This window comes from Carettochelys insculpta, chromosome 6 (assembly GCF_033958435.1).
Source record: "Carettochelys insculpta isolate YL-2023 chromosome 6, ASM3395843v1, whole genome shotgun sequence".
NCBI classification, from domain to species: Eukaryota; Metazoa; Chordata; order Testudines; family Carettochelyidae; genus Carettochelys; species Carettochelys insculpta.
In genome coordinates, this window is record NC_134142.1 from 59,384,131 (window position 1) to 59,399,527 (window position 15,397).

Sequence of the window (15,397 nt, forward strand, 5' to 3'; positions counted from 1 at the left end):
TTTGAAAAGCACAGAGCATGTGCACCACTCCACAAGCAACTCAGAGGGAACACAGGGGGGACCAGCACTGACTGTCCCATGCCCTGCTTCTTTCGTCCTTGGCCCTACCTCTTTCAGGAGCAGAGAGCTGGGCCCCCCTCGCACCTTGCCCCTGGAAAAAGAGAAGAAGGGAAAGGAAAAGCAAGGATGGACAAGGGTAATAAATTCTCTATCCTCTATTGTTTAGTTTGGTCAGCTTTCTTCTGTCTCACTTCTGTAGGAAATATGGCAAAAATGAGTTTTTAATGAAGGATTTCAATGAGATCGGGGTGTTGGTTGATGAACCGGAGAAAGAATTTCAAGAATAAGGAACAGGAGGGAGGCTCTGTGACAAAACTGAATAAAAGAGACAGGCAGAAATCACCGACGGAGCAGAAGAAGCTGAGGAAAAGCAAATGACTGACTCAGTGATGTAAAGAGGGATTATGGGGTAAATCCTCGAATGCAAAAGCAAGAAGTTTAAATTGCAGTGGAGTGACTCAGAAAAGACAACTTGAAGCAGCAGACAAGAAAGGCTTTTGGCAGCAACAATTTGATTGAACAGGGAGAGCAGAAGTTAGCACTGAAACATCCAAGAGAAAGAGACTGCAGTAATTGAGGCAGGAAATGATGAGGCTTTGGACAAATCAAAAAGAGTGGATATTTCAGAACTGGAGCAGAAGAAAAAAGTTTCAAGATCTTGCTCGTGTTACAGAATTTTGGGGAGAGAAGGAGAGATAAGACAAAAGCTTTCTCACAGTTTTGGTTTTCTACATAGAATACTCCCAGGTCAGCTTTATCCCCACAGAGTCTACAGGCTATCTGAGCGGGCGGACTTCAGAGGAATGCTTCCATCCAGCTTCCCTCCATGGCCTGCAGGATGTCCGAGTAGGCCAGGCTCTGGGGGCTGCCCACTCTCTAACTGTCCCCCCACCTAGCAGCCCCCCTGCAGCCTACAGGCTGTTGGGGTAGGACCATGTTCTGGGGGATGCCCCCAGCCTCCAGCACCCCCTCATGTAGTCTGCAGGCTGCCTCTTCTCCAGATGTCACTGAAAACAGTATGTACATTTTTCATTTTCAAAAAATTACTTCAATTTAAGAGCTAAGCAAAGCGAGTTACATCATCTGCCAGTTAACTATATTTATGAATGTGATTAAATTAACAACCAGAAGTCATCAGTACCATGAAGAACTTGCTCCTGCACTCACACAGCTGGAGGAACATTTCTATTACACAAAATGTCAGGAACGGGATGCCATAAAGGAGAAAAGAAAAATTTACTCCTCTTTAGCTAAAAGAGATTTTTGGGTTTTTGATAAAAAGATGACTGAGAACTCATGGTTTTGCAAATGTATGGCTCTGTAAAATCATCTATCCCAACAACATGGTAGATGCAGTACCAGAGAACAAATCTGTGTAAAGAGACACAAAAATAGAGATATGTCTCTGCATTACTTTTGTTTACAAGCATGAATACTGTACTATGCATTTTTAGTCAATAGTTTCAAATATACAGACCAGTACTTTGCTTTAGTCAACCCAAACTTTCTGTCCATAATTTCAAAGTACACTCTGGGTGCATCTACACTACAGTGATCTTTCAAAAGATGATCCCATCTACATGCAAAAAAGCAGATGGAAAGAGCAATCCACTCTTTCAAAAGAGACCGTCCCCATAGCCCCAGCTCTTTCAAAATAATGGGCTAGGGGTTGAAAAATCGGGCACCATGAAGACTGCTCTTTCAAAAAAGGGCCCACGGAGCATCTACATTTGCTTTTTCCCAAAAGAATCTTTCAGAAAAATGCGCTCTTCCTGATCTGGGAACGGAAGATGGCTTCCAAAAGAAGAGCCGTGTTCTTTCGATTTAGGATCAAAAGAGCATATTTTGTGTGGAGATGCTCCATGGGATCTTTCAGAAGAGCCCCTTCTTTCAAAAAATCTTTTGAAAGAACTTGGTAGCCTATGTTACTGGAAGACAAAAATGAGAATTTAGACTCCTCCATGCACAAAATGTAAACAATGCTTTTTTCCAAGTAAAAGAACTTTAAGGCCTTTTACTGCTACTAATACCCAAAGGGGGATTATTTTCACTACATTTGTTACTGTTTCTCAATGCACATGCTTCAACAATGGCTCATGGAAAACCATCCAAATCTTCAAAAACAAAAGAGGAAACTCAGTTTTAGTCCCCCAAAAGACAGAATTGTTAGCATCTATGTTAACATCATATTATCAAAGAGCAACTGAAGTCCATTTTGTGTTTCATAACATTCAAGTTGCAGTATTCAGACTTTGCATGTGAAACTTCCTGATAATATATTTCAGTGCAGAGTGCAGTTCTCTACCCGTTTATTTTCATTAAACATCAACACATAGTCCCAAAAAGAAATCTATAAAATTCATAAGTATTGTGCACCACTGTACCTCATAAATTTGGCTTGGGACTTTTGAATAGGAGCTGTGACTTGCAGAGAAATCTTCATTAGAGAGTACTGCTTGGAGCTTAGCATCTATTTCATTTAGGTGATGATATTCCATTGGTTCAGGTGTGTAGCCTTCTCCTGGTATTAGCAAACTAGATACATCTTTCTATAAAAAGTAAAAGGGAATGATTATTTCATATGACCAGATAAAATGTCAGTTTAAGGCAGTCAACAGCAATATGTATTACTTCTCAAAGAAATGTTATTTTCTGCACTCATATACAGAGAACTCTCAGCCACAGCAGCGTATACCTGAGCTCCCCTGAAATTAATGAGGTTCCCACTAGAGAACAAAATCCCAACAAATAATTGTACCCATACATTTTACATTTTTCTTAAATATAACTAATTTATAATTTAAAGTGTATGCAAATCTCCATTATTAAAACGCTCCATCCTTCAAAGATAAGCATTTATACCATTGTATTTCCATGACTCATTAAAATTTAACAGAAAATATACTGCACATATAACAGTAAAGTTTTGCAATACAGCACTTACAGTTTCTTCCTTTCAAACCAAAGGTTTTTTTAACAAGAGAAACATGTCCTCATTAAAGTTAGAAATCTTCTAATGAAGACAGGTACCAGAAAGGAAAACAAAAACAAAACTTCAGACTTCTTGACATGTAAAAATAATCTCAGAAACAGCAATCAAATGGAACTCTGCCAACAAACAGGTCATTACATAATAAACAAAAGAAATTTTAAGTCAAGAGACAATTTTTAGATTTTTCAAATGCTTAAAAACATGGGCTCTGAATAAAGGTTTCCCCTCAAACATAAGTAAAACCTCATTAATGTAATGTATATGTGAGTTCACGGATGGGCGTAAGCTTCAAAATTATAACTTCTCCCCCAAGAAATCAGATGCCACAGCTAGCAAACCAGTATAACCTGGTAATCAAAGTAGGAATATGACAAAAGTAAGAAGAATCGAGACAAAAGACTAGTTGAAGAGAGAACATTCATGAGAGCCTGCTTTTGTGAATGTTAGGCATATGACTACATACACGAACATGAATTTGGTATCTGAACCCTTCCCACATTTAGAGAGCATCATTTAGGACATAAACAATGCTTCATCATCTCTACCGCGCTTCTTGTTCAAACTGCTACCTTGCTCTGTTTCTATTAGACTATGTCTAGATTACATCACAAAGTCAATTTTAAGGCAGTTAGTTCAATTTTACAATGTCCCTGTCTTTGCTGTAAATACCATTATGTTAATTTCAGGGAGCACTAAGGCTGATATTATTACAGGTACAAAGCAAGTCTGTGTAGCACCAAGTTCAAATTTAGAAGTCCAATTTAATGCTAGTGTGGAAACACCATGTCTTTAAATCAACTTTACTAGCCACCAGAGGTGTCCCGTATGTACTGTATCCTGCAATGCCCCACAGTTGTCCACTCTGGCTGCTTCCATCTCCGCTGGACTCCAGGTGTGAAGGAAGTCAGTAACAGAAAGTCTGCGAATTTGAATTCATCACCAGGAAGCCTGAGAAATTTAAGGGTCACCGGGAAACCTGAATTTCTTTCTATCCATCACATTGGTAGCCACTGCCTCAGTAGGTCACAAGAGAGCTCCAGCATGGTCCCATAATGAGATCATGCATCTCCTTGCTGTTTGGGAAGAGGAGTCAGTGGCGGACAGACTTTGAGTGTGCAAGCAAAATGCGGACATAAATGAAAAGATTTCACGTGGAATGACCAACAGAGGTTACTCCTCCCAGGACAATCAGCAATGCTGGGTGAAGGTGAAAGAACTCTGGCAGGATTATCATAAAGTCCGGGAAGGAAACGGGCTATCCAGGTCATCTCCCAAAACATGCCGGTATTATGAACAGCTGGACACCATTCTTGGGAGGAACTTGATGATGGGGCCCAATCTTAATTTGGACTTTTCAGGAGGCTGTTCTGTGGAGTCCAGGAGTAGCCGCAAGGAGCTGAGCCTAGCGAGGGGGCAGGAGAAAGAGGCCAATGGAGAGGAGGATGGGGCAACCAGCAAGCACCCAAGGAGCCATTCCGAACAGCCTGGAGCTCTTCACCCTTGACCTCAAGCTGGTCCACTCTATGCCGGCACCAGAACCACCAGGGCCCAGCTGTTCTGGTGAATATTTTTTTCTAGAATGCTACAAGAGGGTTGCGGCTGGGTTAAGGGATAGGTTTTCAGTGGATCTATGCCCCTCAGAAGAGTGTGCTAATATTTCTGGGGATGGAGCACTTATTCTTTTCGGAGATCTCCAGGAAGGTCTCATCTAGGTACTCTTGTATTTTTTCCACAAGTTTTTTGGGCAGGCCTGACTTATTGCGGCTTGCACAATAGCATACCCAGCTTTGTACTTTACACAGATCCCTCCCCACCCACCCAGCCATGCAACTGGAATCAAAACCTTCCCCCTTGCCACATGGCCACTGGACTTTGCAGATCCTGCTCCCAGACACCAGCCAGATTCCCCTGCTTTAAATACTACCCCCACCCTGCCACACCTAGTAAAGTCAGCAATAGCTTATCATGTCCACAATGAAATGGTCTGGATAAATGCAATACAGTGTTTGTGCAATACAGAGTTCAATTCCTTGTTACCCTTAAGAAGCCAAAAGTGGCCTTGAGAAAAGAAAGTTTCACTGACTGTAAAGACAGAGACCCATTCCTTCTATGTGTAAGCACTTTGTATCTCAGTTCTGACCTTCACTTTTCAGCAAGCATCCTCAGCATGGGAGACAGGATGAGGAAGCACAAAAGGTCCAGGCAGAACCTTATCCTGCAGCAGCTGGAGCAGGCTGACTTAAGCCATTGCCAGCCAGAGAGCCACGGAACAGTGGCAGCAGAGTGTCCTGGAGTTCAGGAGAGAGGAATCAGTGCACCTGAGAGAGGACTTGGCAGAGCTCCTCATAGCTGTAAGAGAGCAAACTAAGGTCCCGCACTGCATGCTGGAGCTGCAAAGGGACTCCCTACACAGTATTCAGTTTGCAGGCTCCACTCCCTGCTGCTTGGGCTCCCCTGAATCCATGTCACCCACCCCACTCGTTGCAGTCCTCAAATGCAGGGACAGAGGGCAAGGACAGTCTGTCACTCCACCCCCAAGAACTCTTTCTACTGCAAAAGGTTATTCTACCACCCTTAACACCCCTTCTTTCCCTGCTGCTTAACCCTCTCCCCCACGCCCACCAATAAACGTATTCTTTTTACAACAACCACAGACCAATTTCTTGATTCACATGTATGGTGGGGTGGGGTGGGGTGCACAAATCACTGCAGGGAGTTTGGCAAAGGGACCTGGGCAGGGATGGAGAGGGCTGATAGCACAGCTGCCTGCCGCTACATAAAGGTCCACAGAGAACTCATGCCAGAGGGTCCGGGGTGGTGGCAGGGGTTACCAAAGCATGTGTGCACCCCTGTTTAAAAAAAGAACACAACACCACCGTTAGCCTTCCCCTCAAAATACAAACATTCTTTTTCTGAAAATAACCATCCCTTTACATTCCTCCTTTTCCCTGCACCTTAACCCTCACTCCCACCCCCACCCAAAATAAAAGTATTCTTTTTGTGAAAGCTATGGTCTGATTTATTGGTTCACATGTAGTGAGGTGTACAAATCATTGTGGGGAGTGGGAGTGGTACCACAACAATCAAATACAGCAGAATCATATGGCTGCCAATTATCCATAAAGCTATATTTCAAGCCTCCCTGACTGCCACTGCCTCTGAGTTTGCATTGGTGAATGCCCTTGTGGGCAGCTGCACATAAACCCTGCTCACGACATCTGCCTCTGCACTCCCTAGCTGTCATGAAATTCCCCCACCTGGATTCACAAAGGTTATGCAAAATATGGCACGCTGCAACCACGGTGGGGACATTAGTTTTGGAAAGGTCCAAACAGGTCAGTAGGCACCTGAATCGGTTTTAAACAGCCAAAGACGCATTCCACCACCATTCAGTAGTTGAAGTACTCCTTGCTGCAATCCAGGCTGCCTGTATATGGCTTCCTGAAGCAAGGAAACAGAGGGTAAGCAGGATCACCCAGTATTACTATAGGCATCTTGATTGCCAATCTTGATTTTCTGGTCTGGGAGAAAAGCCACATCCAGGAGCTTTCTGTACAGACCAGAATTTCTGAAGATGCATACATCATGAAGCAAGGAAACAGAGGGTAAAGCAGGGTCATCCAGTATTATTTTAGGCATCACCATGTCGCCAATCTTGATTTTCTGGTCTGAGAGAAAAGTCACATCCAGGAGCTTTCTGTACAGACTAGAATTTCTGAAGATGCGTGCATCATGAACCTTTCCTGACCATCCCACGTTGATGTCACTGAAACAACCTTAGTGATCTTACCACTGCTTGCAACATTATTAAAAAGTATCCCTTTTGGTTTATATACTCTGAGGCCAATTGGCCTGGGACCATGATGTGGAAGTGCATGCCATCTATTGGCCCACCACTATTAGGAAACCCGATGGCAGCAAAGCCATCCACTATGTGCTGAACATCTCCCAGGGTCACAGTGTTCCTCATGAGATGCCACCAGATTGCATTGGCTACCTGCATTGTAATGACCCCCACTGTTGATCTACCCACCCCAAATAGATATGCCACTGACCGGTAACTGTTGGGCATTGCAAACTTACACAGAGTAATTGCAACTTGATTGTGAACCATGAAAGCCAGTCTCATTCTTGTATTGCTGTGCTTCAGGATGGGGACCAGCTAGTCACAAAGTTCCATTGAAGTGGACTTGCGCATACAAAAGTTCTATACCCACTGCTGGTCATCCCAGGCCTCCAAAACAATGTGGTTCCACCAGTGTGTACGGGTTTCAAGAGTCCAAAAACAACATTCCATTGTAACCAATGCATCCAGGGCAGCCAGCATTCTAAGTTCCTCGTCTGCAGCTCATCAGTTTCATCTCCATCATCCACAGCCACAACCATCATCTCAGCCCACTGCCTTCATCCAAGCAAACATTGTGCGACATTCCAGGAAGTGTCCATAATGACCTATGTAATGATTTGAAGCATCTGAGGATCCATTCTAGCGCTAGCGCTATGCCAGAGAAAATGGCACGATCTCCCATTCATTTTCACACAGTTAGTGGGGGCTCTGAATACTGGAACAGTGTTTTGTATTCTGGGATAGTGACATCAAACACGCACAAGCAACTGAGGCAATTTTTTTTTCCACAACCCAATGGTACAAAACCCCAGAACGCAACAGGGCTAAGGCACTGTGGGATAGATATCCACAATGCATTGCTCATGCAGTTAAACTTGGTAAGGCAATGGAGATGCGATAAATTAACATGGAGAAAATGTAAGTCAACTTTCCGGAACAGTGGTGGACAAATTGACTTTGAGTTTATAAGATCAATATGAAAAAAAGTCAAGACACAGCTTAAGGTAATGTTTTATAAGGATACGGTGAACTCTCCCAGGGCAAAAGGAATCCAGGTAGGCCTCACAAGAGATATAAAGACTGCGTGAAAGCCAACATTGCTCATGCTGGTTTAAAACCAGATCAGCTACAGCAGCATGCAAAAGACCGAACAGGCAGGCGTGCTCTCATAAGACATGCGTATGACAACTTTGAAGATCAGTGATGTGTACGCCTCATTGATGGTCGTGAGAGGAAGAAAGCAACAGCACAAGCTGCACCAACAGAAGCAGGACAATTCCCTTGCCCCCACTGGGAACGCCCATGCCGTTCAAAGCTTGGATTCCTCAGTCACATGCAAGTCCACAACCAAAGAGCCTGTGCAAGCTCAAGACGTCATCATTGGACACGACGGACTACCCACACACCATATAAAGATAGTTTCCTGGCCTGTCACTAAACCTCCTTTAATCTGGTCCCTATGCTTTAAGCTTGGGTGGCTCTACCAGTGGTTAGAACCTCTGGCACAGCTGTGTCAAGGTACAGTTCCCAGAGAAGGACACATGTCAAGTAACACTTTAAACTTGCCATTTAGGCACTCAGTTGCATACCTTCAGCAAATTTCCACTCTAACACTGATGTAAGATGGGGTGGGGAACCTCTGGACTCTGGTCAGAATCCTATCTGAACCACTATGCTCAGGGCTTCACTTCCCAGCATCTGACCCGTGGTGGGGTTGCCCTCCTCCATACTTTTTCCAATTCTAATACCTCTTTTTTGAGATCACTCAACCAGAACTAGATGCAGTTACTTAAGGAGTGGGCATACAAAGGATTTAGATAGTGGCATTATGATATTTTCTGTCTTTTAGCTATTCCTTTCCTAATAGTCCTAACACTGTTAAGGTTTTGGTTTTTTTTGACTGCCACTGCACATTGAGTAGATGTTGTTATAGAACTATCTACAATGACTCCAAGATTTTTCTTGAGGGATAACTGCTAATGTAGACTTCATGACTTTGTACATTCAGGTGGGATAATGTATTCCAATGTGTATTTCTTTGTACTTACGTATGCACAATGTATGGAGCCCTCCCCACACACACTTTGGAGAAGCTAGCCCCCTGAGCCACTCCTTTTACCCGATCCCTCCCCCTGTGGCCAGAGCCCCAAGACCTCCTACTCCTTCCCTTGGCCAGAGGAGCCTCCTCCCCACACCCCCTCCACCTTTGTCTGCAGGAGATGTGTTCCCCCCACCCCACCACCAACACACACCTTCCCAGAGGAGCGCTGGTCCACCTTTAGCTGCACCTCTCCTCCCCTGACCCATGCTGCTCCTAGTAAAAGCATCTATTCAAAGATGCTTTTGATATGCCCTGTGTAGGTACTAGGGTAGCTGAGGCAGCAGTATGTGGTACTCAGTTTCCTGGGTTCCTCAGTAATTTCCCACAGGAACCCAGGAAACTGAGTAGCACATACAGTTTCTTCAACTGCCCTAGAACCTGCATGAGGCATAATAAAGTAAAAACTTCACTGCAAAACCTTGCGATGAGGGCAGAGGGTGTCCCATGAATGTGGCAGCACCAGTGGAGGCACACTCTCCCCTGGTCTGTTATATCTGCAGCCCATATACTTACCAACACTGAAATTCATCTGCCATTTTATTGACCCATTCACCCTGTTTTCTGAGACCCTTTTTTAACTCTTTGTAGTGTACTTTGGACTAACTTGAGTAATTTTGTATCATCTGCAATCTTTGCCACTTTAGCATTTACCTTTTTTCCACATCTTAAATATCTGTGAAAATCCACTCGTGAGTCAGTGAAAGTAGAAAAAAAAATGGTACCTCAGTGCCTTGAATTTCATTGCCATCATCTTCTATATCTTTCAACAGTTCGACCAATCTTTTCTTTTCTTCCTCTAGCATAATCACTTGGCTCCCTGAATCCTTTGCCAGCTAAAGTATTTATGGACACAAAGTATAAAAAATAAAACTCTAAAAGTGGGTTTTCTCAGAATACTGCCAATGGAAAACAGGTTTTCATTTCCGTGCTAACTAGTTAAAACCCAAAACCTAGCTCATCACAATCACTCAAAAATATGGTGGCCTGTAGGAAGTAAATTTGTATTCTTATTTCTATTCATGGCACAGAAGTGTGTCCACATCAAAAAACCTCTTCCATACATGGCAACCTTATTGCAGAGAATCTTAGCAGATGGGCCAAGAACTAACTGATGTTTGTAAAGTGAACTACTTTCTAATAGCAATAAATTGCTCCTCTCCATCAGGGTTGAAAAATACTGACTGCAAAGAAAAGGGCACATTGCGGCATCATTCAGTGTCCACCAATTACCTTTTAAAAAACACCAAGATTTCCTTTTTCATTTTTTTAGAGAAAGATGATAAAGTCCTTGTCTACAAAATGCTTAGGCTATGGCCAGGCACAGACTGGAAAATATAAACTGTCTCACTGTCACTGACCATCTAAAAGCAAATGGGGACCTAACTTGCAAATTTGGGCACACAGGGAAAGATGAATACTCAACAGTACTTTGCAAGGAGCAACAAATGTTTGTAGTAAAATGTTGTTCATTCAACCTGGATTAACTTTTCCAGAGCTGTTAATGGAATATGTTTTGATCAAGACACCAACCTATTTGTAGAAATGTCTACACACTGTCATATTTTTGGCAATGTATTTAGTACTCATCAGTAACACTCTAATCCTTTAGTAATATTAGACTTTAACGCATACCTCAATGTTCTTTTTAATAAAATCTTGAGTATTTTTACTTCTGGTTTCAGTTTTTCTGTGTGTTTTTCCTGTTACTTTCACTGAGCTGCTTGTTTCAGTTTCATTTACATGGTCTGAAGTTCAGAAAAAATAATTACACAAATGTGACTGCTGTCTCTCCAAAAGACAAAAATCAGTAATTCATATTTTCACTATTATTTATTGTGTTTATAATATTGAAAATACATCATACATTTACCATGAAAACTGTTATAATCACTTCAACAGTTAAATGAGGCAAATGTGAGTTTTTCAGGGTATCCATTTAGCAAAGTTATTTCTTAAGTAAGATTACAGTTTTGTGAAGGCCAAAATAGTTTTATAGGAGATGTGACTCAAAAATGTTAGACACATTGCCACGATGAGTGCTGCCAGGGCCCCCGGGGCAATGTGGGAAAAGGGCCTGGCTCCACACTCCAGAAGAGGCAGGGCCAATGGCAGAAGGTACAGGGCCTAAGGCATTCAGCGCTCAACACTACTGGGATCACGATGCTGAGCCTTCCCATTTCTGCATTCTCCCAGCTGCTGCGGCAATTCAAAGAGGCCCAGAGCTCCAGCTGCCACTGCTGGTACTTTGGCTGTGGCAGTAGTTGGAGCTCCAGGACTCTTTGAAAGGCCAGGCCTGGAGGCAACTGCCCTCTTTGCCCCCATCCACACCCTCTCACTCCCTGTTGGCAGGCCTGAACATTCTCTAAGGTCAAACAAACTCTGTCTGTGCACTTAACAATGAAGGAGGTAAAGTCGCAAGTGGAGGGCCTCCCCGTTGGAAGAGAAACCTGCTTCCAACCCTCCAGAGATCAACTCTAGGGCCTCTTAGGAAAAAAGTGTCCCAAACTATATTAATTGTTATCACAAAGCACAGGAGAGACACTGCCTTTAAGCAAGCCAGAACCAGAGTATGCAGGCCTTTCTAGATAAAAATGACCATTTTGCATTGCACACTGAAGCCAGTGCACTCGACAAGCACATGTGTAATAAGTATTTAACACCACTTTCTGTGCAAGCCAAACTCTTGATGGTTTTCAAAGGTAGAACCACTTAGAATATCTAATGCAGAAGTGACAGAGACATAACTAACTGTGGCAAGGAATGCACCAAAGAAATATTGCAATCTAATGTCTAGAATAGAGGACAGAGATGCTGGCCCCACTCCAACAGAGAATGTGAATGGATTAAATGTAATATTAAGCACACAAATAGTTCCACTAAGTGGGATTACTCAAGTACTTATAGTCAAGCACAGCCTTCACCGCTTTGCTGGCTCAGGGCCTATCTTGCCAGTTGCTCCTATCTGGGAACCCAAGAGTAGCCAAAAATGCAACAGACATCAAAATTACAACCATGTCCACAATACCAAGAAGACTGAGTATACACAGCAAGTATCACCTCCTCCTTAGCCCACTTCCCACACACATGGGCAACCTACCTCTCCTGTTGTGAATAATCTATAGCAAATCCCTCTCATCCAACCTTCCATCTTGGTCAATCAACAAGAAACCAAATTATTATGAACCATTTAAAATGCTGTGAGATCTGAGAATCCTTCGCATACTGGTGACTATGTCAACTTAAATATTTTACTACTCCTCAGTGATCAGGTACACAGGCTGAAAATAACCATTTGATTCAATGAGCAACTGCCCAATGCCATCCTTTGGAATCTGATAGAGAGGGAAGAATACAAGCACTGAAGCACAATTCAATATGATATCTGCCAAAATACAGTCAACTCTTTCATATCTGGCAACCCCAGGACTGGGAGGTTGCCAGACAGTCAAATGTTATGGATAACAGAGAGACATACCTGGCAATGCATAAGACTAAAGAAAAACAAGATTAGATATTAAGAAACAAACAAAAATGTATGCAGAGTACTTTATTTACCAACAACAGTAGTATTGCATGCTGTAAACTTATAGGTTAAATCTACACAAGCAGTCACTTTTGACAGAGAAACCTCGGCAATACCTCTGTAGACAGATTGGATCTACAGTAAGGTCTCAGAGTACACGAGGGTTCCGTTCCATGCACCCTTATGTAAACCCCGATTTCATGCAAGTTGGGGTCTGGCTTTTTCCCCGGCAAAACACATGGTCTGCAGCCGGGGAAACAGCAGAAAGGTAAGTCCTGGGGTGGGGGCGCAGTTGGGGAGGGTTAAGCCTGGCGGTGGGTTGGGGCTATGGGAGGCGGGCGGGGGGGAGGTGAGCTAAGCATGGGGTGAGGGGTGGAGTTGAGCACAGGTGGTGAGCTGGGCTGCGGGGGGTGGGGAGTTGAGCCGGAACCAGAGCTGTGCCTGGGTAGTGAGCTGGCAGGGGGGTTGCACTGGAGCAGCGCGGAGCAGGGGGGACGGCTGGGTGGGCAGCTTGTAAGCAGCGCAGGGTGGTCACACCAGAGACACGTGGGGTGGGGGGAGGGCAGGCGGGCAGGTTGGCAGCTTGTGAGCCAGCAGGGGGTTCACGCTGGAGTCATGCAGAGCGGGCAGCATGTGAGCCAGCAGGGAGGGGTCGCACTGGAGCCGTGCAGGGTGGGCAGCTTGCGAGCTGGCAGGGGGGAGAGTCGCACCAGAGCTGCACAGGGTGAGGGGGGTGGCTTGTGAGCTGGCATGGGGGTCATGCTGGAGCCACATGGGGTGGATAGGTGGGCAGCTTGTGAGCTGGTAAGAGGATCGTGCTGGAGTTGCACAGGGAAGGGGAGGGTGGCTTGTGTGCTGGCAGCAGGGGCAGCTTGAACCAGCCACCTGCAGGTGATTTAAATGGGGCGGATGGATCAGGGTCAGACATGTAAGAGTAGGGTCACGAACTCTGAGTTCACGTACTCTGAGACCTTACTGTACACATAAAAGCAGATCAAAAGAGCAATCCCTTCTGTCAACAGAGAGCATCCACACTGCCCTGCCCTCTCTTGACAGAGCGAGCAACCGGAAGCTCTGCAAACAGGGCTGCCTGGGGAGACAGAAGCCTTCCCTATCAAGAGAACTGTCTGTGATGGGGTTCAGGGGTCCCCCTGCACTGCACCCCGTCCGCTGGCAGGAGTGACTCTCACTCAGCAGGTACAACAGAAGGTTTATTAGACAACAGAAGCCCAGTTTCTCACAGAAGCGACAGCACAGCAGCCAGAGACAGTCCTTCCAACCTGTCCTGGGGAGAAGACCCCAAGGGGTGCCCCTCTGGGGTGTAGCTTTCCCCCTCCTCAGGCTGGCTGCCTTCCAGCTCTCCCTTTTCCTAGCCTCTAACTGCCGCCCCCGATTCAAAACCCAGCTCAGCTCCTTCCTGCTCTTTGTTCAGGCAGAGGTGTTACCTGCCAGTTGTAGCCCCAGGGTCATCCTTAGCCACTGGGAGCTGCTGCTTGCCTCGGACATCCAGCCTGACTCACACACGCACTCCCCGCACTCCATTACACTGTCTACAAGGTAACTCATGCTATTCCTGATTGGGAACAGAGATAACACTGCTGACTGAACAGCTAAGTTTTGTTGACAAACTGTCAACAGAGCGCTTTAGCTGTATAGACACTTCGCGAGTTTTGTCAACAAAAAGGCTGTTCTGTTGACAGAAGCTCCCTGTGTAGATGCGGCCATACTGTATTTGCTGTATTTATTTGTATTTACTTTCACTATACTGTACTTATGGAAAATGTAACTAAAATTTATTTATGGCTAAAATGCTGGTTATCTGAGAGTTCTGGATGATAGAATGCCAGATATGAAAAAGTTTACTGTAGCATCTCACAAGCAATAGCATCAAAACAACAGAAATACCTCAAAAAATAGCAGAGATGTCAGATGTTGGTTAGCAGATCCTCAAATATCAAGAAAAGTTCAATCTGTACCATAAATAATATTGAAAAACCCTAAACTTGAAGAAGATTAAGGAAGTCTGAAGACACTAAATAGGGCCCACGAATCTTGATTCAAAGTAGAAACATTAGAGACTGGGTAATACTCAACTTTGCATCAACTGTCAAACTTTAGAGATGGTTTCTAGAGCATAAGTCTAATAATTGTATACCTAAGGTGATGTCTTATATTAAGCATATGACCCAGTCGGGAACACTTTAATTACCTGAAATCTAGCAGGGAATCATACAAAAAAGTGGAAACATAGGTAAATGTAAGGATGAATACCAAAACGCAGCACAAGCATATAGGGATAAAATCAAAAAGGCTAAGGCACAAAATGACAAATCTAGCAAGAGAAGTAAAATGCAATGAGAACAAGTTCTTTATATGTATATAAAGGAGCACAAGACAGACACTGGAAAGTATAGGTCCTCTGCTTATCAAGGAAAGAGAGCTAATAACTGGTCACATCAAGGCGGCTCAGTTTTGCTTCAGTCCCCATTAAAAAGTCAAGGGTGTCTCAACAATAAGGGGGAAGGCACACAAGCCAAAACAGGGAAACAACTGGTCAAAGAATATTTACCTAAATTAGATGTATTCAAGATGGCAGGGACTGATTAAATCATTTTAGGGTACTTAAATAACTAGATGAAGCAATCTCAGAAGCATTAGCTTTTATCTTTGAGAACTCATAGAGGACAGGTGAGATGCCAGAAGACCAGAGAGGGATGAACTGAGTAACTGTCTTTCAAAAGGGAAACAAAGAGGATCCAGAGAATTACAGAGCAGTCAAATAAATTTCAGGCCTGGAAATATACTGAAACAAATTATTAAACTATCAATTTGTAACAGAGGATAACAGGATTACAAGTAATAGTCACCATGGAC

General features: G+C 44.0%; 1 protein-coding gene across 1 annotated transcript in view; it reads right to left on the reverse strand.

Moving 5' to 3' along the window:
* FSIP1 (fibrous sheath interacting protein 1) overlaps window positions 1–15,397 on the reverse strand; it is a 145,530-nt gene that overhangs the window by 112,055 nt on the left and 18,078 nt on the right. The window contains exons 7-9 of the mRNA XM_074996964.1: window positions 10,633–10,745; window positions 9,723–9,833; window positions 2,445–2,609 (exon numbers count right to left, since the gene is read on the reverse strand). Coding sequence (XP_074853065.1) covers window positions 2,445–2,609; window positions 9,723–9,833; window positions 10,633–10,745 — 389 coding nt within the window. The remainder of the gene's footprint in view (window positions 1–2,444; window positions 2,610–9,722; window positions 9,834–10,632; window positions 10,746–15,397) is intronic.